Source organism: Plectrocnemia conspersa, unplaced genomic scaffold, assembly GCF_051122295.1.
Source record: "Plectrocnemia conspersa isolate PC_06_02 unplaced genomic scaffold, ASM5112229v1 ptg000009l, whole genome shotgun sequence".
Taxonomy (NCBI): domain Eukaryota; kingdom Metazoa; phylum Arthropoda; class Insecta; order Trichoptera; family Polycentropodidae; genus Plectrocnemia; species Plectrocnemia conspersa.
Window position 1 is genome coordinate 25423025 of NW_028277173.1, and position 26757 is coordinate 25449781.

The 26757-nt window shown below is 31.2% G+C and overlaps 1 protein-coding gene and 1 long non-coding RNA gene across 6 annotated transcripts in view; one reads left to right on the forward strand and one right to left on the reverse strand.

Moving 5' to 3' along the window:
* The window catches only part of LOC148232413 (uncharacterized), a 267931-nt gene that overhangs the window by 172920 nt on the left and 68254 nt on the right, over positions 1 to 26757 (reverse strand). The window lies entirely within an intron of this gene.
* Positions 1 to 26757, forward strand: part of LOC148232414 (insulin-like receptor) — a 60158-nt gene that overhangs the window by 20794 nt on the left and 12607 nt on the right. For 4 of the 5 annotated variants that reach the window (XM_088191305.1, XM_088191302.1, XM_088191303.1 and 1 more), the window contains exons 3-9: positions 20742 to 21040; positions 21855 to 21989; positions 22060 to 22213; positions 22414 to 22592; positions 25950 to 26093; positions 26165 to 26324; positions 26405 to 26561. Coding sequence is in view for 3 of the 5 variants with exons in the window: in XM_088191302.1 (XP_088047428.1) it covers positions 20742 to 21040; positions 21855 to 21989; positions 22060 to 22213; positions 22414 to 22592; positions 25950 to 26093; positions 26165 to 26324; positions 26405 to 26561 (1228 nt within the window). In the remaining 2 variants the exon portion in view is untranslated. Of the gene's footprint in view, positions 1 to 20741; positions 21041 to 21854; positions 21990 to 22059; positions 22214 to 22413; positions 22593 to 25949; positions 26094 to 26164; positions 26325 to 26404; positions 26562 to 26757 lie in introns of those variants that run through there. The other variant, XM_088191304.1, reaches the window with a different exon arrangement.

Sequence of the window (26757 nt, forward strand, 5' to 3'; positions counted from 1 at the left end):
GGATACTTACTTATTTTAAGTCTTAATATGAACGCTAGATAACCGAGAATTTCCATTGCGACGGCACGATTTTATTGCTTTTGACGTGAATTTTTTACTTCTGAGAAGGGATAATTGTTTTTTGCGCTCTCCTATTGGTCAAAATTCGGTTTAGATATGCTTCATTAAATTCTCACTTATTGTTTTAAAATTTTTTAATATGCACGATAGATAACCGATTTTATTGCTTTTGACGTGAATTCTAAAAGGGTCCCCTTGAATTTGGCCAGAAAAATGTCATTTAATGAACTACTATGGAAATATTAAAAAAAGGACCACTAACTGGCCAACTTTTGCCCTCCACTGGAAATATCTAAAATAGCGTTCCTGTAAAAATGGTACTAGAATTTTATCTAGTCACAAAATAGATTAGTTTTTTATGGCCATTACTAGAAAACATTTGTAGACTACTTGTTTTTTTCACTACAATTTATCTTTTGCCGACTTTAAAATTGTAATTATTTTGTTTTGTGATTTTTACTGTGATCGTTAAAAAAATATTGAATGAGAATACACTTTTGAATATCATTTCTCCCAACCTTCTAGCAAAAATGAAAACGATATCAAAAATCACAGTGATTTTGAATAAGTTTTTAGGCCAGAAGTCCACATAAGTGCAAGACTTCGTGTTATGCGTTTATCAGTCTTTAAAGATTCTTCAAAAGAATATATCTCTGATGCGACATTGGATTGGTCAGAATATACTCCAGGAAGCTTAAACAATTTTGAAGGTGTGCTAGTTCATCGGTTCACTTGTGAAAATGGAGAGATGTTATAGTCCTAGAATTAAAAAAATCGTTAGCTCTACTATTAATTATGGCAATAGTCTTAAAAATACTAATCTAGAATGAAAACTTCGTATTTTAGTAAAACAGTGAAAACAAAAATCATACCGCACAAACATAAATATTAAATTAAAATTTCGTTAGTTATAAAATATATAATATGTTTACATATATCATAATATAATAAGTTTTGTGTATGTCCATTGGAGGTGAGTGTGTGTTTTTCATTATATTTGTTGGTAGTTCTAATAAATCTGTTTGTTTGTTACATTGTGCAAATATCAAACAAAATGTCAAAGTTCCACCGTTGGGTGCGGTGCGACTATCATCGCGTACATTGCCCGTAAGGTGTTAAAAGTTATTTAAATACATTTTTATTTACTTGGTACGCGATTCACAGTTTTATGATTACGAATATATGATATGTGGGATATATTTATAGAAAAAAAATCTGTTAACACTACTTTGAAACGAGTTTTGAACCTCTGGAATTTTGGGTATCGATTTTTTTCAATTATTATAGTTAATATAATATATTTGGCTAGAGCACTAAATAAATACGTTACTGTGTTATTTTGTTACATGAAATTGAAATGTCGAAAAGCACAAATTTGTGCACATAGGCGCAACGCAAATTTGTGCACACGGTATTTAATGTGTTAAGTACAAGCCATCCGAGAAACCGGTACATTTAGTTTTCACGCATTCGCTCCATCGCAACTTCACGTCCAATGCTATACCGATGTACTTAGCGGTATTAGCATACATTAAGATTTTTTGGTTTATCATTGTCGGTAACGGATTAATCTCTTATTTGTAAAATTGCTATGCTTAAATTTAGCATCATTCATTTTGATATCTTGGTCCACTTGTTGACTTTGTCAATAGCGCAATAGCACATTATTGATTAATTCTTCTATTGTATTCCGAGTTGAGTAGATAACCGAATCATTTGCAAATGTAGTCATAGTAATACAGGTTCCAGCACGCTACCTTGAGGTACTCTAGCTGGTTGTAATTCTTATATTCTTGCTCTCATTTATATAATACTTGCAAAACTAATTTTTAGTCTGAGATTTATGTGACACATATTTTTAAGGCTTGAGCGACATCTTTCTTTTTTAGTTGAAAAACATACATTTTATACAATTCAATGGATTTCATTTTTGCAAATAGAGGGTCTGAAATCTTCTATGAAACTCGGTAATTATTCTTAGCTCCACGTTCAAGTTTATTGTGTAGGTTTCAAAGAGGGTTTAAGGTATTTTCATTAAACTCTTGTTAACTTCAGTTTCAAGGTATATTGATAAACTGTGAACCGAGTCAAGATCGATATTATCAGGGTCCCTGTGGACCGTATGGTACGAAACGCTATGTTATGTTAATTACAAATTTTACAATACCATTCCTCGGCTTTTAGAACAGCCTAAAAATAACTATGCAATTTCGTCATTCTCAAACTATAAGCGAGTGACTTCTAAATAAGCTTGGAAATTACCGGAAGAAGCGATATTGTAATATTTTCTGTTGGTTTTAAGTATCATTAGGCACATATTTATAAGTCATTTGATATACATAATAACCACATTTCTGCACGTTTTGAAATTTGAATGGTTAATTTCACACTTACACTATTACATATTTCCTTAATTACTCAGCAGGAAAATGTACTATAGATTAGAAAATAAAAATATGAAAAATTTATTTTGGATCTAAAAAATAATCGAATAATATTATGAACTTGATAACTTAATTTAGCTGTAAAATTACAGTACGTGTTCAGCTTCACCTCCAAACCATCCCTTTAGTGAATGCTTCAAGGTGGTGCGATAATTGCAAAGGATAGTTTAAACCAGTGTTGCGAGGCCATTAGTTTTTTAAAACGTGTCCCGAAGCTTTTAAATAGTTTGTCGGTTAATTGGTTTCGAAAAATGTAGTTGTTGAGTCTTGATTAAGATTGATTGGCATCTGTCGAGTTTTTGGCGAATGATTTTCGTGTGATTGGTGATGTGAGTGATGTGACCGACTGTATTATATTTTATAATGGTCATTCTAGAAAGCTTGAACAAATAGGAGATGAGAGGAATTAAGAGCATATCGCAATAGGGTTTAGCTTTACCTCCAAAGCATAAATTTTATTGCTTTTGACGTGAATTTTTGCCTTCTGAGAAGTTGACCAAAATTCGGTTTGAATATATTTCGATCAGCCCTCTTATATGAGAAGTCCATAGTAATATCGGTAAGGATAGCTATTGTATTTGTAGACCTGGTACCATACGGTCCGTTAGGACACTAATAATATCGATCCTCATTCGAGTCACAGCTATTTCGTAGCGATAAAAATTATTTTATCCCGTTGTAATGAGTTTATCGATAAGTAGTAATCGTAGATTGTAGAAATATCTGTAACGAAAATTTTTTAACACCAAGTATTTAAGGTGTCAGTGAACATTAAACCAGATGGGCCGTACACGTCGTTACATCAAGCTTGGAAGCCGCTGGAATTGAGCGTTGCATATTATGCTATTCATAGCTTTTGGCATTCGAACGCTTCATCAAAGTCATCAAACCGAGCGACTACAAGGACAAGTTTCTGTTGAAGAATTTCCGCAAACAAGTATTCGATTCACTATGCGAATTTGCAGCCTAGAGGCTCGAACAGTGTGTAACATTTCGCGATAAGAGCATTTTGCGATCGAATGGAATTCATTTTGTTTACATACATATATATAAAATTTTATATATGGCGTTCACCTTATCTTTTTTATGAACGGCATACAAGTAAAAGTAAAAAACATTCCAATTATCGCTCGAGACTCGCAACATGCTAATAATATATATAATTGAATAATATTTATACCTCTCGCCTTTATGTATATGACCTTTCTGTGACATTTTTATCTTCATTAGTCAGCATGAGATCTATCATGAATAAGAATTTGATTACTGTATTATGCAGTAAATATTTGTTGTTGGGAACATCTAAATAATATATAATCATAAGGGATGTTTTTGGCGATCTAATTAATAGAGCTTGTGGTCATAACGAAGCCTTTATACGATTTTTTTCATTCCACCAGCTATTGGTTCAGGGTTCATGTTTCTCATGATGCATGCATAGTTAAAGATTTATATATTCCTTTTTTCTTTGCGGGACTTCTGAGGACTTCAGGTGTTTTATGTACACTTGAATAACACCTGCTGGCAGATATGATCTTATTCTTGACAACTTAATTATTTATTAAAAAAATATTTGTTACACAATTATGTACAAATGTCTTGGTATCAGCATGCTATTAAATAGTTAACGATCTTTAAAATCAACAGGAACAATCACCTTTTCATTTTCAAGTTCAATAACTTGTTTTTCAGCTTGCCTTTTTATACATCATGCATCAATTTAAATATTATCTTTTATGCGATCTTTTTATATTGCTCGCCCAAGGGTTATTAAGAAAGCAATTTCTGAGCGTATCCCAACTTAATGTTATTTTAACGGTGTTCATAAATCAAACCCTTTTACATCACATAGCTTAACCAACCTGACAAGTCATTCCTGACAATTATTCTCCATAAGACGCTGTCATTGATACACCTTATAGCAATTCTGCATTTTTTTCACAAAATTTAATACAGTATTATGCGCGGATTTCTAACTTTTTATTAGTTTTGTAGATGTGATTTAATTTAGCTTTGCTCATTTAAAAATTATGTAACTTATTATATTTTTATTTGTTCTATATATCACGCAGAAAAAAAATATCTTGTATAAATGGTTTAAATTTCATCTTAACTACGTGCGAAATATCAGGCGCTGTCGCTCGGATTATTCCACGAATTTTATTCCAGCTCGAGAAGAAATCGATCCTCTTTTATAAAAACAAATTCTTAACAATTGTATAGTCGAAAAGGCAGTTGTCTATAACTATAGTATATTTATTCTCACACATATATAATTTATACTGATATACAATTATGTGTTATTGTCAAATAAGGAATAGTCTCTCTGGTCTCTGGTTCCTCGTAGTCAGTTGAATCGAACTGGTGAATTTGTATGTCTCCGTGTGTCATTTAAGTGGTGAGTTGTTTGTTAGTCACTAAAAAGCTCGCTAGAAAGCTACGGGGGCCCGGTCAATTTACCGTAAGACTCGTTTTTTATTAAAAAAATAATTAAAAATTTTAATAAATAAAAAAACACTTTTTACATACGACATTTTTCAGTAGGATTTCATTTTGCAAAGTTATGACACTTTTAATTTTTACATTGGCCGCCATTTTGTAAAAAAAATTATATATTTTTTTCATACATAACGTATAGGGGGTGCTCGATAGTTCTATACGATACTAAAAATTTAATTTTTAATCTTTAAAACCAAGCAGTTAAGAGCGTTAACTCTTCTGAAAGTCTCAAAATGGCTCGTATTGGGGTCCGATCGAACTGATACATCGCTTGTTTTGAAGCAAAAAACTATTTTTTTAATATTTTATTTGGATGTAGTTTAGGCTTTTAAATGTTTCATATATAGCGATCTTTTCGTTAAAATTTAAACCTACTGAGTTACGAGTGTTTAAATTTTTATACTTGTCGCCATTTTGCAAAAAATTGACACATTGAATTTTGTTAACGAGCATATACAGGGTGCTTAAGTATTCTATACTGTCACAAAAATTGCACTTTAAATATGTATAAATAAGCTCACACTGACCTTAACTATATTGCAAGTCTTATGAGCGTATGTATGGTGGGTCGATCGACTCATAACACTAAACGTGTTTTGGAAAAAAAATACTTACTGAGTATTTATTGTTTAGCTCCGCCTCCGGTACATCCGAAAAAGTTAAGTTTCTTCGTGACAATCGCTAAACTTTATGGATTTATGAGCTCATAACGAATCTGAGACAAAACTGGTTATCTATGATCGCAGATCTTGATAACAGTATCTCAAGAACAACAAACAATACTACTCTTTGTTATTACATGAACCTGTGCATCCATCCCGGCGTATAATTAATCACAAGCCAGTTGCCTAGTATTGTATTCCAATACTAGGCAACACAAAATGGGGTTGTTGTGGGTCGCGATCGACCAGTCGCCCGCGAAGCGATTTGTAATCGCCCGCGTTTAAGTACGAGATATGTCATATATCATGCTAAAACAAAAATTAAGGAAAGATATGAGATTGAACCATCAAATAAATTTGTATATATAGAAACATTATATATATATATATATCCGGCGATGATAATTTTGAATTTATGAAATCAATAATTTCAGTAGTAAATCGCCGTCAGAGACTAAAAGCTTGGCCTCCCCTGCTGTACACGTTAAATACTTTCCCGGATACGATCGAAACATGGTCTTTCACTTCATGACCCTTATTCTTGGAAACGTCGAATCGCTGGTTTTGAAGGAGAACTTCTTTGATAAAAATTACACTCTCAGTAAGAACAATGGAGCACCGATGCTCAGATTTAAAATTTAATGTACTGTTTCTTCGTAAACCAGTTGGTTACCACCATATAGTTCTCAAACTTCTATTTTTTATATCTGTGAGTAAAAACACTAAAAATTTATTTACTTTTTAAATCGTTAAGTAATTTCGACGCATCTGCACGTTTCCTATGACGGATCACAAATCTTGAAATTTTAACTAAACACCTTAGTTATTTTGTAGGTTGTTACATATCATTAATAAATTAAATTAATGAGTAAATCTAATCATTGAACAAAAACTTATTATTAATAATTAATGTAATTATTTTAAATTTAAATAATTATTTTATTAATTATTTAAAAGAAAACCAAAAATAGTAATATGACTTTGGATCTTTGAATTACATCTGATGTGGCGTTGATTTTGTTCCTGAACTTTATTTTGGTAAAGTTAAAACTAAGGAACTCTTTGGTTAGGTTTTCATTATCACTTGCGTTAAAGCATATTAGATTAGCTGTAAATGAATTCCGAACCCAAGAATTGTCATTTGATTTTGAAAAATATTGCAAAAAAAAATGCAGTGGGAACGCTCGGTAACGGTTAAAAATCCATGTCAAAAGCAATAAAATCGTGCCGTCGCAATGGAAATGCTCGGTTATATTAAGACTTTTAATAACAATATTACGACTTAAAATAATTAAGAATCGAATGGAATACATCTAAACCAAATTTTGACCAATAGGAGGGCGCAAAAAACAATTATCCCTTCTCAGAAGTCAAAAATCCACGTCAAAAGCAATAAAATCGTGACGGCGCCGTTGCAGTGGGAACGCTCGTTACCGAGCGTTCCCACTGCAACGGCGCCGTCACGATTTTATTGCTTTTGACGTGAATTTTTGACTTCTGAGAAGTGATAATTGTTTTTGCGCCCTCCTATTGACCAAAATTCGGTTTGAATATACTTCGATCAATACTCTCACATTAAAAGTCCGTTGTAATATCGGTCAAGATCATATTTTTAAAATATAGTGTAATATCGAAGTGCAGACAAACCACGGAGCAATATGTGAGATACGACGTTTGTCTGTACTTCTTCTTTCGCATGTATGAATGTATTTTGGACTTGACCTAATGAGATTTGGTTTTGGGATTGAACAGTAAATGGGCGTTTCACAACTGTCAAATTGAGTTTCATAGACATTCTAGATTTAAATTATATTTTCGCTAGTAGAAATATATGTATTTTGTACTTGATCTAATGAAAATGAAAACTATAATTAGTTTTAGAACTTTCATTAGGTTAGGTTTGGTTTAGAGCAGCATTATTTATTTTTATATTTAAGGCTCGGCCACACAGAGAGCGGTCTGTCGCGGCGGTCAGGCGGTCTGGTTGTATGATGCGATGTTGCATCAGTTCTGTCAGGCAGAACACGATCTACGGCGGTCTACCGCAGACCGCGTTCTGTCTGACAGAACTGATGCAACATCGCATCATACAATCAGACCGCCTGACCGCCGCGATAGAGTACTCTCTGTGTGGCCGAGCCTTTAGAGTTTCTCATTTATTTTCTTCGATAATGTATACAAAAAATATGTTTTAAGTTGCTTTAAATTAGAAATGTATGATTTTTTCACTACAACTACTATCGTTTAATAAAATAATATTATTAAGAAAAACAGTCTTAATTTAATAGATCAATTAATTAAATGATAATTTTGACGATAAACAATTTGTATTATGAATAATAGTATTTAAAAATCAATTACAAATACATTGGAAAAAATATATAAAATACTTGCTTTTATATTAAAATATTATACTAACACATGCTCGGTGTAAAAATATCGATATAAATCGATGAACACTTTAGTCTAGAAAATTCCACAGAAGTAACATATTAACAAAGTAAAATTTTTTAGAGACACTAATAACAGTTCACATAACCTCACAAAAAATAATTGTACGTCTAGTGTCAGGCCGCCAAGTTTGATTTTCTTCGTAGCATATCATCGTACATTTATATTATATCATATCATACATTTAACATTGGTTTGAAATAAATATATGACTATATTGTACAGGCGCACATAATTGGTTCCTGAAAATGTGTGCGAATGTTGAATGTACGAAAGTCGAGGGAAGTAAAAAAATTGAAATTGTGTGTATTTTAAAATATTTATTTATCAAGTAAATATAAGGTGTTTAAGAGGCGTTTAAGAGACACGTTTAAGCGGGGTTTGCGGGTGTTTTCTTTGAAAAGTTATCAAGAACTAACTGTTTTCCACCATTCTTTTTCTTTTCTTCATATAGTATTTTATAACATGCTATGTTTTTATTGATCACCCCACGCACTTGAGATATGCGTTCTCCATTGGGATCACAATCTTCCATAATATTTAAAAATTTGTCAAGGTGCGTGAAGGCTTCATTCATATTTTTCATTGTTAGAGAGTTTTCCAAAATAAACCTGTCTCATCTACATTAAATGTTTGGCTAGAGGAATATTCTACATCTTCAATAATTTTGGATAATTAGGAAATAAATTCTTTTGCAGCATCTTTATCCGCATCAGCCGATTCTCAAGTAAATTTAATATTATGAAAAGAATACCTCATTTTAAAATTGTAAAACCAACCGTTACTTGCTTGAAAAACCGTGTTAAAATATGTTTTTAATCTATCCTTCCAATCTTGGTGCAAACTAAGAGCTTTTGCTTGAATAATTGAAATACTCAGAGGGACATCTTTTTGATGTTGGTCATCGATCTACGATGACAAAGATTTTCCATTTCATCCATGTTTTTTTTTGCTATGTTTTTTTGGAAACATATCATTAAAGATTGTGGAAATATATATTTATTTTCCACAATTTTGAACGTATTCTTTAATTATAATTTTATTTTGCAAAATCGAACATATCGTAGACCTGTTTGTATCATACGAACGTCTGATTCAAGCAAAAGATTCACCGCTATCAGAACGTTTTTAAAAAAAAAAAATTTTTTTTTTAAAATGTGCGAATTGTGCGAAAGTCGAGGGCCGCCTGTATAATATTTATTGTAATTTTTTTGTTGCAATATTTATTGATTTATACCACTGTACTATCGTGCTAGTAATACTTGAGTATATAGTGGAATCATGCCATTAGAGTATATTACGTCATCGCAATAATCATAGTAATCATCAAGAAGTTTATGCAACTGAGTAAATAAAATAAAAATAAACGCGGAACAATATTATAATTAAACTGCGCTTACTTCTACGCATTTTCTTGTTTATACACACATATGTGAATATCAAGCTGTACAAATATAATCAAACAGCAGCCGTGCTCATGCATTATACATGAAGAATGACTTGAATTGAAAGTTGGTGCTGTTCTTCCGGTACAGAAATGAAATTTTCGGCAAACTTTGCATTCAGCTCGGAAAGCTACGCATTTGCTGTGTGCCTTTTCAATATTTTTATAAATTAAAATATCTTAACACCAAGCACAAACCGATTTAATGTGTCAAAACGTCGAGACCTTGGAGGAAAAACTCATTAAATCGGAAGGCTGTGTAACAACGACGCATGCGTTCGTCTGTCTTTGTTGTGTGCGAATTTTTTTCTTGTATTTCAAGGACGAACGCTATTGTCTAGTTGTCTAGGTTCTATAGAAGACATAATTCGCATAAATAGGCATGAAGTCTTATTCTTGAATCACTGCATCAAATATTATTACACTTTCAATGGGTATAGTTTGTTTGAATGTTTTTGTTTCATTCTACTAATGGAATTATGTTATTTATGGTGACAAACATTTGCTTGTTGGCAAAATATTTGTATACGAGGCGCAAAGTGCTATTTGGTATATGGGTATTAAAATCGATACGTTGGGAGAGGTCATTGCCATTCCTTTTTAGCTATCTGGCTGCTCAAGGATAATTTTCCTGTCGACCCTGTACCACGTAATTCTAAGATTATATTGCAATGTAGATGAAAATATATAATCAAATAATTTTAAATATATATTACAGAGATGTTCAAGGCACTGTACTATATATAAAAATGTAGTATCCTGTTTTATCAGAAATCACAGTCAGTAGGCAGCATTTAACAGAGGCATTTCATTGGATCATTTTCGTCAAATTAGTCCATCATACGCTTCACAACTATTTTATCAACACTGTTTCTAAAAATGTGCATGTTTGAGAATACTTATTATTTTGTATTGTATAAATATGAACAATGAATTCTTATATCAGATGATTTTTATATATATATTAAGTATATAACGTTTCTATATATTAAGTATATAATTGTTTTAAGATGCTGTAAACTTGACCTTTAAAAGACGATTGTAACATGTGATAACTAATCTTACCACAGTATATCGTGCAATATTGTCATATGATAAAACCACAAACTGTATCACATATCAAGTATATATAAAGGAAAGAAATAAAGAGACCGATTCCTCCTTCCGGTCCCTAACACTTTTGACTGATCAATGCATTGTTTCCAAATGTATTTGTATTCTGTTTTATAGATATAATTTAATAGCTTGTATGAAACTGGCAATGATTATACATACATATATATTTTAACATTTACCGGACAAAAATTTATTTAAACATAAAAATTAGGCTTCGAACCTATTATTCATATTTAATTTATTTAGGATATACACTGAACCCGTTACATATGCTGGGACCACTACCTAAAAAAATAATAGTATTTTTCACATTTGCTTACCTTGGAGGCGGAGCCAACATAACCATTGCAGCGCCGGCGCACATATTGTGGGCGAGCGTCACTTATTAAATAGCAAATTTTGAAAATTTCACAGTATTATCATTAGAAAATACATTTTAAAAAATATTATTTTTTATTAGTCAGCATAAGAAACGGTAAAGCGTTTTTTTGTGAGTTTTAGTTCCAGTCGTAGCAGATATGTATGGCTAAATTAATTTTAAAAAAATACTAGAACTTAATACTTACGTGATTTGCCCAAAACTGCCATGATTTTTATTAGGGAGTATTTGCAAATCATTTGATAAAGATAAATGTAGACAAACCTTTGTATACCTGCTAAAAAAACTGTTATTTCCAGAAAAAATACGCATGAAATGGGACTGCCTATATTTGAGAAAGAGTGACAGTAATGCACCACACATAAAATTAATTTATGTGTCATGCATTACTTTCGTCGCTAAGATGGCAAACGAATGATATGGGGGTGCTTCTTATATTTCGGAATGTAAGGTATTCATTTCATTGACGGAAGTGGTGAATTATAAAACCTGGATTTTATTTTTTCTAGTAAAGTAGATATTTCTGCACCCAGTAATGAAAAGAATTAGATAAAAGTGTCTGTATTTTTTTTTATATTGTATAGATACAATTTATAAAAACAACATGTTATTAAAATATTTTAAAATATAAGGCAACATGTAGAAAAAATATTAGTCTGGTCCTGGAACAGGTCCTTAATTAAACCGATAGAAAAAAATTGATTACATAACTCAACGAGCAAACAAAAATATTGAGAAGTGTTTGAAAGAGTTTGCAACAACGAATTATACCTCAAACTTGTTGAATCGTTGATTATTTCCATGCCTTCCGTGTTTTAGTAGTATAGAGTATTATTCTATACTATAAACTATTAATAGTATTTAAACAATATGCACTTATGTACTTGAGTTGCTGTTTTTCACATTTTTCAACATATTATTTTTTTTAAATTTACATACTTATGTGTAAATTATACTACAGAATAAAATTATCACTTGTAAAATTTTTCTTTAATATTTTCTTTCAAATTATTAATAAATATCACATTTAGAGATAAAAAAATATTATTATTATTAAAAAATCGTTTTTTTTTCGATCAACAATATACCAATTACGTTATTACTTAGACCGTTTCATTTATATATTATTTACCACTTCATTATATATTATAACGAGTACTCTTAAAGCATATTAGCGCTTCATACATAAATTCTGAAAATAAATAAACCCCTTTGCTTTGCGTTGAATAAATTTAATTTAATATTATGTAATTTTTATAAAGGCATTGATGTATATATTAAATATAAATTATATAAGAGAAAAATATATATTATACAATAATTGAAACCTTATAATTATTCTCTATTGTGAATTGTACACCAGACTGAAACTTTTTAATTTCAAAGAAAATTATATAAAATGAATTTTTAAACACGTGTAAGGACACGTGCTTAAACCCCATTTTTAATACACGTGAACACAAAATTATACAAAATTATTGTTTTCATTAAAGTTAGTTAGCATAATCATGACCTTTCAGTCACGCCTCAAAAAATGTGTTGCTTACAAATTACTTGACCATGACGGTCAAACGCATTATAATAAGGATGAAAAAAAGTTAACAATCCAGAAAAAAACAATTTTATTGTTTCGTTGCAGGTGCACAATTATTGTGGTTTTGTTAGCAACAAGTTTTTGAAACGAGAAGTAAATTATATTTTCGTTGCATATTCAACTTAAATTAAAGTTTATATTTTTCCTCTTCGTGGTAAGATTTATCATGTTTGATCGTATGCATTTTTTAATATCACGTCCGGTTAAGGCTCTTACCCTTAATTGCTCCATACGTCGTTTAGGCAACCGCAATTTTACAAAACCATTTAAAGCTTAAATATTATAATATGTAAATATAATGTTTTAAAATAGTTGTAAAAATCATTGCCAACTTGTGCAAATGAATGTTCTAAAACTAACTATAGTTTTTGAACTTTCATTAGATTAATTCGTTTAGGTTAGGTTTGGGTTTGAACAGAAAATGTATGTTTCGCAACTATCGAATTGAGTTTCATGGACATTTTAGAGCAGCATATAATTCCAATAATTTCGCTACTAATATTTACTTAACATGGTTTCACTGAAACAGTTATAAATTTTTTTTTTTTTTTTGATAGTGAAAATATGATTTCACTGAAAAATACACATTTAGTGTAACAGATTCGTGTCGTTCGTACTCTTGTATGCGTCACGCAATCTCGCAACTAGTTTCCGAAGATCTTGTAGCTGGACTATGTTTGTTGTAAAGTCTATTTAGGGTCTTGTTCTTGTAGGGAGAAGGACGAGAAAGCAGCCGCTTCCCTCTTCAAAAAAATATATTTAAAAAAATATTTGACATACATCTAAGTGTGATTAAATAATATATATGCAAATGTTTAATTTACAAAACATATCTGAATATGATTAGCATAAGGTAATTGTAAAGAAAAACGTAATTGCTTTATTCAATTCCCTTTTTAAAATTACATGTACGTTGTCTGCAAAAATTCCCGTGAGATTGCCCCTTTTTTTTCTCTCGATCGCGTCATCATTACGAGGTTGTAAAAGGTAATCTTTACTTTTTGTTTCACGCTGTTTGCTTGCAACCTTTTTATTACTTAATAATAATATATGTAACGTAGCTTAAGGCGAGGAATAATTCAATGCAATGGTGCACTTTTAAAGGATGTGGTTGTGCATTTATTTTTTGCAGACGCCGGTCGTCGAACCCCAGTTTCCTGATGCTTTGAACAATGAAGTTAATATTCAAACCCTTAGCTGATATTTAAACTATAAATAAAAAGGCTTTTTCAATATTATGTTTAGCATTCCCATATCTATGTTCAGACATTTGTCTCCCACTTATATATACATATAGTATATATATTAAGATTCCGAACAATAGAGCCATATTCGAGAACGTTGTGTGAACTAACGTATCGCATATAACACGAAAAAGACACGCGCTCCGCCTAACGAAACTGAGCATCTTCGATACCGTATCGCTAATATAGCCATTGTGCATACTAAATCACCATCAAACCTCCCAAATATTCGACGGAAGTATTTCTGATTTAACACATTTGTATAATAGAATGAAAGAACATGACATTTTCTGTGTCGGTCGACCACCTCCACAGTGACTCCATGTATTTTTGTAAAGACAGCGATTCAGAATTTGAGCGAAAATTACGAAACACTTTCAGATCATCAGCATATAATAAATATTTAAAATTCTCACTTGCCTCATGTGTTTCATTAATGAAGAGAAGAGAGAGTAGAGGACCTAAATTGAATAACTAAACAAATAGGTTAGATTTGTAATATATAAATAATTTTATTATTTATTTTATTAATTAAAAAATAATGTACTAATACACATATAAAAAAATAAAGGCACTAAATTACGCGAATGATATCCCTCTTCTTGATGACGTCATGCGCGAGCTGTCCGGCCTTGTATATAATAGACTTTGACGCGGGGTTATTGTGACATCATATGTTATTTATTCACGCATTTAATAGTTTATCGATACGCAATTGTGACAATAAACATTGTGATGCGAAAAAATCTTGATCTATTATTAACCAGACGCGCTCGTGTACTGTCACAACATAGTATTATTCACGAGTGTGTCTAAACAATATTACTATTATTATTATTGTACATCTATCGCTATAATATGTGTGTAACAATACTCAGACATGTCTGCGTCACCTTGTCTTTGATCATATAATTATGTGGAGACAACTTTGTAAGCTACACTCTCGGTGGAGGGCACCTTTGTCTGACCCTCTAACAAAAGCCACACTCCGTGGTTACAGCTTTGAAGGTTGAAGTCTCAGGGAGCCTCATGGGGCCCGACCTGTCAAAGTCGAAAGCTTCTAAAGCCTGCGAAAAACTAGTTTTTGGAAAATGTCGCCGAGCAGGATCAGTGAAGATGGTAGACTAACTGCGAAAATAATACTACTGTATGTTGTTCAGACAACTGGTTAATGACTTTTATTTATTTTAAAGGCTCCATATTTATACTAAATATTTAATACGATACACGTGCACTAATTACAATCACATGTAATTTTTTTTGTGTACATTTAATTAATTTGTTACATGTGACTATTCGTTGTCGCTATGCGAATTTATTTAATAAAAATAATATGCAGTTAACAGTTTTGTTAACTGATTTTTATCAGATGAGGATATTTGACAAAAAGATAATAAAAGATTAAAAAAAATAACACAACATGCAATTTAAGATATTTATGTTTTAATGTTGACTCTTAATATATACCAGAAATTCACAAATATGAAAACTAAAATTATTAAGAAAGTTTCCAATAGATGAAAAGAAAACTACATATGAAATATTGGAAAAGACAAATATATATAACTTATAAAATAAACGGGTGTACACAACTGTGTACAGTGGGCGGCTTAGGAGTAAAACTGTCCAAAGTAGGGTCGGGTCGCTCAACACAACGTTTTCTTGGTTTTTCAATGCGCTCAGGGCTGTGACCGTTGTTTTTTCGCTCTACTCCAAGTATTGTTGATTTTGTCGGATGACTTTTCGTTTTTGTCCGTCGTATGTACCCTCGAGCAATCGTCCGTCTGAACAATAATTGCTCCATATAAGTCACCTGTCCAGTTTTTCTGAGTAAAACATGCAGTCGCCAAGCATTAGAAATGGCAAAAGTAAAGATTACACACCACCATTTTTTTCCTCTTATAGGCACCCGGTAAAGACTGGTGTACTGGTCCATTTGGCCAACGCCACCCATTCCTTTGTTCTGTTTTATGAACACTGTCTTGGGACATAAAATTCCACATTTAGCTTTTGAACCAGAGGCTCTATACTGTCAGAATTTGTGCCCATTGTAACATTTGGGACAATCGGCATCTTTGCCAGCAGATATTTTACGGCTCTCGCGCCGAGAGGATCAGCAAAGTGCGTTGTCTTCTTAGCTCTGGTTGGTTCCAAACTCTTGATATGCCTAGCGCCTAGCAAATGATGGGGTTTCTCGCAACCTTACGATCTTATCATTCTCTTTTTCGTGATTCTAAGAAGCGTTGCAAGTAATCCAAAATTTAGTTCCAAGAAACGTCGTTGTTATGTTTAGCGAACGGTCGCCACTCGATCTTTAAAGATCTTTCTATCCAATCAAGTTCTTTTCAACAGTCCTAGGTTTTGCGAATCTGTTTTATTTTTAATTATTTTAAAAATATATATGTATATGTATATTATATTCTCGTCATTTAATTATATAGTTAATCTGCTAATTCATAGTACATATCATATTAAGAAATTACCATAAATAAATATGGAAGTGTTAAAATAGTGTCTTAATTTAAATATTTTGTTAATTGGTCGAACTGGTTAAACTCAATTTGCTGAAAGCGAAATGACCTTTTCTCACGCTTCAATTAACTATTTGAAAACAAAACGTTCTTAAATTATCTCACGCTTCAATGATCAAAGATACCTATCTATCTAATTAATGAAACTTTTATATAAAAACTAATAAAAGCCGAGATACTTTTATAATATTTTCCAAGTCACGGTGATCCAAAACATGACGTCCTTGAAAGAATATATTTTTTTCAGTATAATATTCATAGCGAATTATTTATAACTTAATAATGTATCAAGAATAGTATAATTTAAAGCATCTCTTTCTAACATTCGAATTAAATGTGTATGATATTCAGAATAATCTGATCTAAACATGCTTTTGAATGTTTGCTTAACTTAAAAATACTGTTAACAAGAAATAAATAAACTGGACCACCCGTAAAACGTGATCATAGATGCTGCCTTTTAAAACGAATCGAAGTAGACCCCTAGATGCAATCAATTAAAGCAGTCTAGCCAATTTCTGACGTCATCGTAAATTCCAATTGCGCGATCCATTTCTGCTATGTTTACCAGCAAATTCCATAAGTGATGCCAATCGAGAAACGATGATGCTTACCGGTTCTCATGCTTTCGACTCTTATCCTATATTTTCGATCTACCTCTACCGGTAACTATTCAAACCGCTTTGCACCGACTCGCATTCAAACTTTTATTTTTCGCATTGCATCGGGTCAAAAACCCCATTGATATACACCGACCATGCGACAGGGGACTAAAATACAATTTACATTAGAGACCGCCAGACTTTTGATTCATAGGAAGTACTTTACCTACATGATATTTATTGAGGTTTTGGTTGAAGAGCAAAAAATACTCACGAAAAAAAAAAATATGAGCTAAAAAATCGACAATCACCGAACCATGATTTAGCCAAAATATAGCCACGATCGACTGCTTGAATACCTCTGATGTACATACATACTTGAGCCATTATTATTTCACAAAGGCAAATAATTTAAAGGCGGCTATAAAATAAAAATATGGCCTTTAATTAAAGATCAAGTTTTACATTTTTTGCCAATTCTATTGCTTCTTAAATATTAAAAATTCATATTTTGTGAATAATAATACTGTATAGCAATATGTTTGCCACTAAGATAAGACAACTCGATTCATTTGTAAAACTTATTCTCACATTATACAATTTTCTTAAAAAAATGATTTATAGTATTTTACTTCAATTTATTTAAGTGACTACTTATCTTTTGTTATATGTAATATAGTAGCACAATATACCAATGTTACGTCAGTTACTAATACCTGAAAGATCTGAGCTCGAATTCCATATAGACCTGTTTTTTAATTTTTATCATGTTTTGGAGTTCGGAATTAATGCAGAGCTAAGTTGCGCATAGCAGCATTTATTGATTGTAAACCGTACTAATAGTTTATAATTAATTAAATATATGTCACTGATTTACAAAATAAATATTTCGGGCCATTTCGCACAAAATGAATAAATAATATATGTATATGTAATATTGTAGTAACTGGTTGTGAACTTCTACGGTATGGTTGTGTTAGTTCAATGTGCGTGTGTTTTTGATAAAAAGTGGAAACTGTGACGTTTACTGTTCTAGAGGGTCATTATTGTCTATGATTTACCAATGAATGAACAATTCTTGTTTATAAAAATCATAATTTTTCTTTAATTTTGATTCTTAAATTTCGTATTTCGAATAAGTAAGCTTCTCTCTCGTTAGTTGCTGTTGGATATATCACTAAAAGTTTAATTTTAATATGTAACATTCAATTTGGATATCAACTTGTCTTTACTTAGCATTGGATAATTTCTTTTAATATTTTTTATGTGCTCTCTAAGAAAACGTTGTTTATTAAAATTGATTTTTTTAAGGTTTACCGCAGGCATTCTTAGAATCTTCTATCTGTAATTAGTCTGTCGTGTTTTTTTTTTACTGCACAAAAAGTTGCAAACTACGAGCGACAAGATATCATACGGACCTTCTCTGTTGTCTAATCATTATCCTGAACTAATCTGGTTATCGTAGAAAATCCAATGATTCTCTTAAAGAATGGTTACCTATTGTTTCTAAGAACTAACAAAGAACAGACTTCGAAACCTTGCTGTTTTTACCTTTCAGTCAGTTTGTCCGGTACCTACCCATTTGTAAATACTTTCACCTTTGCATGTTGTGAATCGATTGCTGGAGAAACCTCTCTTCAATGGTGTTTCTTAATCATTTTTAATCAACAGCAGATGTAGTTGTTTCACAAGGCTCATTCCTAAGGTTAATATCACTCAAACCAACGTCTTACAGTTATCTGACTAACAGTACCCACACCAAATCCCAGATTGATATTTCTCGTGGCCTGGTTTGCAATGTGTTTCAGTTTAAATATGTACAATAAAGCCAAAAAAATATACTGACTTGTATAAGAAAAAAAATAAAACTACAGTGGTATCTATTTAATTAGTTATAGTTACAGTAGTATCGTTGTAAAAGTGTACGAATTAAAATACTGTATTAACAGAGTGATAAATAAAATGGAATACATATAATATTAATACACATAATCTAAGTATAAAAAATATAAATCACATGATAAAAGCAAAACTACTTGATATGGGTAAAAAAAAACAATATTACTAATACTATTCTCAGATACGTACCTTTTTAGAACTCACCAGTAAACATAATAATTTCAGTTTTCAATGGTTAAGTAATGTATAGTCATTGCCAATTTCATGCATACTATAAATAAGCATGACAGCATTATACATCTAGTAACATTGTATAGATCAGTCAAAAGAATCGGTATTCTCAAATATGCACCTTTTTTGCAAGACATCAATGAAATGCTTTGTTAAATGCTTCATACTAACGGCTTTCTGAACATAATACGCTTATGTTAAGTAACTGTTATATGGTAAGTCACCTATACTACAATTACTTCCTGGGAAGAATTTTTAATTGTTATTTAATTAGTTGCCATTGACAGTGTATATTTTTCTCTCAAGACAGAATCCATAATCATTCATTAATACATTTACAGGGCAGTGTGTGCAGAATAACTTACTACAAGTCAACAAAAACTTGTTTTAATGAATTATGCACATACAAAGTGGACCACCTGTTCAAAAATAACTTGATTTAATTCATTAAGAAAAGACTTACTGAACTCTTTTGCAGATAATCGAAATACGTGTTATATATTTTAAAGTCATCTAAAGTTAAAACTATACTTCAAATAATAATTACTATCGTTCCATAGATATTAAATTCTTATTCAATTTTTTTCGATTAAACAATCTCCAATAAAGGTCTAATCGATATGTAATTATTTAATAGTACCAAAGGCCTTGACAGTATAGATGTCACAGTTTAATTTATAGCTCTTGACTTGAATCGTTGCTATTGTATACAAACATTGTATGCAGAATAATAATTAATATCACCAAGTAAACAAAAACTTATTTTGGTAATTTATCGGACCCCTCTATATCACTTATGAAATATTTATCGAATATAATAAATCTAATCTTTTTAATCACAAATGTGATATTTATGGAATAAATATTAATAACTGAAAAATATCCGTTTATTAATTTTTGATTTTCTGTGATACTGAATCTGAAGTAATGTGCAATTTTCCAAAGTCCTTCGCAATGATCTGGTAGATCCTGAGATATGCTTGGCAAACGGATATGATAACTCGATTTATATGTAGAGTTACAAATTGATTTCAGCTGTATTTTATCGTTTTTTACTTTAATTGAATTTTTATGCTTGAATATGATGCATATTATATTTTTAACTCATTTAAAGTTGAGTTTTGCGCTCTCAATTATAATTTTTTCTATTAGCTAATTTGATCTGTAATAAAATACTGAGCTAGTTTTATACAGAAAAATAACTTTTTCTGTTTTGAAAAGCGGTCGGGTTGACCGTCGCGATTTAGCTACTGATGTCTCCGGCATCACTATACTTTATGGAGACGAGAATACATATGTTATATGAAAATATCCTTAAAAAAAATACACCACAAGCTCAAATTCAGCACAATTTGATTCTCACGACTTTTTGCACACTGTATACCAGCCCCCTCAGGAACTCGCTGCTTTATGATTTGAAATACAATAGCATACATGCCTTTGTGAAGCTCATGATGATTTGGGGTGGATTTATATAGCAGATATAGCATGAATGAATCATGATTGCCTCAAGCTTAAATAATTCAATATCACATACAATTGTAGTGTACAATTCCAAAAATTTACCATATGTTTTCTTTTTCAGTGTGTGGAAGTATGGACATCCGAAACAGTCCAAAGAATCTTGAACAATTGCGAGGCTGTCGTGTGATAGAAGGCTATCTTCAAATCAGCCTCTTTGACGCTTATCCTGAACCTATAAAATCGCAAGCGTACGCAAACTACTCATTTCCAGAACTGCGAGAAATCACCGGTTATCTCCTCTTCTTCAGGGTACAAGGCCTAAGATCTTTAGGCGATTTGTTTCCGAATTTGGCCGTCATCAGGGGCGAGCTAACCCTACAAGACTACTCCCTGATAATATACTACGTCAAGGATTTAGAGGTGAGTTCATATTTCATCTAAATCTCACCAATATGTAGTTTAAAAAGTCACTCCACACTTTTTTGATTAGATTATTTCTGCCTCTGTGACATATTTTTTGAGTTTTATTTATAGTGCAACCCAAGATTTTAATTTCAATCAATGACATCCTAGTGTTTTTGTACGAGTTAACTTTAACTTGGTAATACATATTTTTTCGTAGTAAGAAATATTTCGGATAATATATCATTAGCATAGTCCTCAAAAATGTTAACTGAATCACCACAGCTTTTTAAGTCGAAAGACAACACTTATAAATAGTAAAATAATATTTTTTTAAAATGTATTAAACAGTCCGACATTGATTATTTTATTATTCTGTTATGTTTCTTATCTTATCAGATTGTTATTTCTGATTTCTTAAAACGCTTTAAGTTCACTAATAAGAGAGCAATACATAATCTTCCGTTGCAACATGTCGGTCGTTGGCTCAATGCGTTACAACGAGGTAAACACAATCAAAACCAACTAAATAAGTAGTAAGCTACCAAGTAATTTAATAATATAGTAGTTTATACTTTGCTAAATTTGCTTACTAAATATTTTTTTTATAAATGTGTACATACATTATTTTTTTATAAGTACATTTTTTAAATATAATAACATATTTTCTAAATCCGTTATTTATATATCAGGTTTCAATTTTTCACACTTGAATTTGAACAATTAAAACTAGTTTTAATATATACAATTTCAGATGTCCTACTTTTGCTATATACAGAATAATTTATTGAAGTTTCATCTACTATACAAAAAGTTTCTTATGTATTTTTAGGAAATCGGTCTTTATTCTTTGACGGACATATCCAGAGGATCAGTAAGAATTGAGCAAAATGACGTATTGTGTTATGCGAATAGAATAAATTGGGATCTGATAGCGTGTAATGGCAAAGGAGGAAATATTATTAAAGTAAGTATTATTATTATTATTGTTAATATATAATTATTTTGATATTTTTATAATATTTATATTATTAAAGGAAAACAAATCTGAAAACGAATGCCTTTATTGTCCCATGAACGACAGTGGATCAGCCATCGGTAGAAAAATAACAAACGTATGTCCTATGGTCACTGGCAAAGAACCAGATTTTAAACGTCGCCTTTGTTGGAATAACAACAATTGTCAGAAAGGTATATATGATTATTATATTGTTAAGCGTATTTAAAACGCGATCTTCAGAGGCGAGAGGTCAATGACGTGCTTCAATAGAACGTCGTGTTATTTTCTGGAATAGACTATTTGAGTATGTTGAAAGTTTGAGGCTTCAGAAACGTTCTCGAAAGTGCTACAACAGCAGCGACAGATATATCTCAATGTAATTTATTTTCAGCCTGCCCAAATTGTCCTGATGGATTCACATGCTCACCGAGTGGTAAATGCTGCGACAAAAGCTGTTTGGGTGGATGTTCCGATAATTCTATAACCGAATGTACTGTTTGCCGTGAATTATACATTGGAAGACTCGATAATCGTGAATGTATAAGTAGTTGCCCAGCCGATTATTATAAGGTAATTACAAATTTTCAATTCAATGAAGTTCGTAAGTAAATGTTTTGAATGGGACATTCCTACTATTTCTTGATTCTTCAACCAATCTAGATGATTTGGGATGGAACTTAAATCTTTGTTTTTATCTAACATATATTATATAATATATTATTAGACTCTAGCTGTCGTTAACCCTTTCACTGCGGATGGCTTCTATAGAAGTCATCAATAAAATTGCCAGTACTCATTGGGCACCTAAAGGTGCCATAAACCTTTGAGTCTAATAATATGGTTATTTAGTATAATTTAAGGCTGTAATTCACTTGAACTTATTGAACCATAATATTTTTAAAAATATGGTATGAATAGGTGCCTCCCACATATTAACAAATTTCGAAAAAAAATATGGTTCGCGGTGAAAGGGTTAACAGTGTTTTTGTGTAGATTTGGCAGACTGTTTTTTTAGGGTATGATCTAAAAATTTAGGTGCACATTGTTTCGTTATTTGTGTCGGCGCTATAGATCCCATTAATTGCTTTTGGCAAGATAATGTTTGAAAGCCGTTCTAATTCCTCATAATTACAAAAGACACAAATCCAATACTTTTATGACCCTTTTAACGGGTCCTTTGCAACTAGTTTCACGAGACGAATATGGGTAGTACTATCAGAATAATCTGATTCAACTTTATACTACTTCAAAAGTAGATTGAAAAATTCTTCAAAGAGCCAGGAATATGGCTTCCATATCCTGAATCAGGTCCCCAGGCCAACATGTTCATCAGGCCTCCTCTTCTTACCGAAATGCCAATTTTTTAAAACGAAATAGTTATGTTATTTTCTTTTATTTAAAATAAAAATGACTATTTCAATATAAATCAATTAATTAAAATAAAAATAAAATGTTAACATATTACAGTATTAAAAAATCACTCAAATCAATATTTTTTTGCAATAAACATTTGGGAGTAATAGAATTAAGGATTTCCTTATGATATACAAGTTTTATATTAAATTGTTAATTTAAATAAAAGCAATTTTTTTGCTATAATTTGTAAAAACAATTATATTTACATAAAATAAAAGGTAACACACAATTTACATGATTATTCAATAATTATTTACATTTTTATTTACATAATTACTTACATTTTTATTTACAAATTGATTATACATATACATACATATGTGTAAATTATTTCAAAATTAATTTTCTTGATTTTTTTTGATGTAAATTTTTTAATCATTTCACTAAAATCTATATTCTTGGTTATATCATTTTCGATACACAAGAACGATAAGCCATTGAATTTCTTTACCACGTTTTCAGCAAATTCCTTGATCTAATGAAAGATCTTTTTGCCGTCGAAACAGCGACTAATTTTAGGGCAAAATACATATATATATATATTTACAAATATACCCTGCATTTTTTCCTCAAAAATTTAATCTTTTTCAGTAATATGATTTTTTTTCAAATGAAGTAGTTCTTCTATTTGATCGCAGTTCTCCCATTATTCTCAAAAATATAGATCAATGTTGCTCCTTTCGTTGAAATTTAGTTGCATCCAAATTTTAAATATCGAAAATTGGTGACAACAATTCGTTTATTTCATTCGCTGCTTCAAATCTGTACTTTAAATCTAAAGTATGAAATGTTCATTGCTTTCAACAACTTTTCATCTATTTTCTGTGACTTTTTGTTCCTCTAAAATATCAGAAACTAATTTTGTTTCCTGAAAAATAATTTTCCAAGTACTATCTCTTGCATAAGAGCGACTTCGACATTGTAGATATTCCTTCACTTTGTATAACAACATTGATTTTGTTTATTCTAGCCAAAATTTTGCAACAAAACTCTGTCATTAACAGATATTTGTAAGACTTGAAATTTTTTTAAGAACTTTAAGAGCTAATGGAGATAATTTTATATTCATCTCTCTGGGAAAAAACATCTTATACTTCATATACTCCAGGATAATGTTTAACAATTAGTTGTACAGCTTGTATTCCCTCACTCCGCCCTGTATTTTATAAAATTTGAAGTGATGATGGTCCATATCTTTTCAACACTACCCAAAGTGTAGGGCTGGGAGAGAACAAAGAATAAAAGCTTTCTATATGTCCAAAAAATGTTACATCTTAGTTAATTTTTGCGGCATTGACTCCTACTCGATTTAACGAATGTGCACCGCAGTGCAATTAATCAACTCATTATAATAGAAGCGACCTTCGATGTTGGATAGTAAGCGCGCGTTTATTGCGCCTTTAGATCTGCTACTGTTGATGTAATAGTAATCGTGACTTTAGTGCGGGAATTGTACTGCATACATATGATTTATATTTTCAATATATGTATATTATAATTGTTTAAAACTATATAAGAAAAATGAGAAGAAAAAATACATTTTTTTGATTTAAATAAAATTTACCTTACCGCAAATAAAATTTGTACATATGGATTTTGAAATTTGAACAAATAGCATCTACTTTTTAGTTCTATTTACGTCTCTAAATTAATAATTACGAAAATTTATGAAATCATATATAAATCGCGAGAAAAATACTGAAATTAGTAAAATAATTATGAATCATTCCCATAGTTGGGTTCACCGAAAGTGCATATTTGTGTTCGCTAATTCTACATAATTTTCAAATACATATAAGTTAAAATAATATAATACAAACTTGCGGGTCAAAATAATAAATAAGATCTTCACAAAAATAGGAATGCACATATGTTTCTAAGATAAGTGTAAAAATATTTACGATACTACGACGTTTGTTATAAATTCTTTCTGAGATTGCGACATATGAATTCTACGAACTTCGGTCATAGCAGGTATAATCGACAAGTACGAAGACGAACAAAACTAATCGATCTCACAACAAATAGATCGATTGGTGACGGGCCCTTTCGTGACCCCGGCCCACGGGGCTAGGGCCCTGCAAGCCCCCCCTTATCGGAACCATGGCCAAGAATATAAGCAACTTTCTGAATAGTAATATGGGGGCCGATTTAGATTTGTTATGGCCAAAACTGATCGGCACTTGAGTAGCACTGGCGTGACAAATATTCTCTACACTGGCAATCTTCCATGGGTTCGAACGCATCGTCTCGCATCTGCCCTTTTACAATGTAAACAGCTCATATCATCAATAAAATACTACTGCAGCGACTCAATCTGTGTATAATTGCCACCCGTCACCATCAACTGTCCCCAAAGTAACTATTTCCATTTACAAATATGGAGCTTTCTCTTCTTATATATTTTTAATGAAAAAATGCAATTCTGATTTATACCTTGCTATACATACGTTTACACATGGACATGATTCCTACCTCTTCTCTGAATATTAAATAGTATATTAATTTTAGTATAGAGACAGGAGATGCGTCACCAAAGATGAGTGTTTAAACATGACTTTACCGAAAGAATTGAGTCAGACAGAATCTGCTAAAAAACCGTTTAAACCAATCAACGGTACTTGTATGCTACACTGTCCTCCAAACTATTATGAGGTAAGCTATTAATTTCAGTGTATTTAAATATCTAATGTAAAAAAATATTACTATTCTTATTCTCATCACAGGAAATTGATCAAGACAGAGAACGCTCAAAATGTAAACCTTGTAACGGTCCTTGCACTCGAGAATGTTATGGTAAAGTAGTAGATAGTATACAAACTGCTCAACAATTGACGGGTTGTACTTATATTAAAGGTACGCTGAAAATAAGCGTACGAGGAGGAGGTAAATATATATATATATATATACATATATTAATTTATTTTATTACAAAAAAAAATAATAATTTAATTGGTTTATTTTAGGAAATGTTTACATTGTCAAGGAATTGGAAAAGGGCTTGGGTTTGATTACTGATATCCAAGGTTCTCTCATAGTTTCAAGATCGTATCCGTTGATTACATTGGATTTTCTTAAAAGTTTAAAGAGAATCCACGGATTGGATGGAAATAAAACTGTAGAGTAAGTATTGATTGGTATTTATATTATTAAACCTTTGCTTGCTGAAATGCGATATATTGGCTTTAGCTACTTTAATGATATTTGTCGGATCCGACGTCATCATTGAAGAAAGAATCAAATACATTTTTAATGGGTTGTGTAGTATTTGCTTCAGAGGAAAAGAACATATTTTCAGAACATACATTTCTTTTTAGTG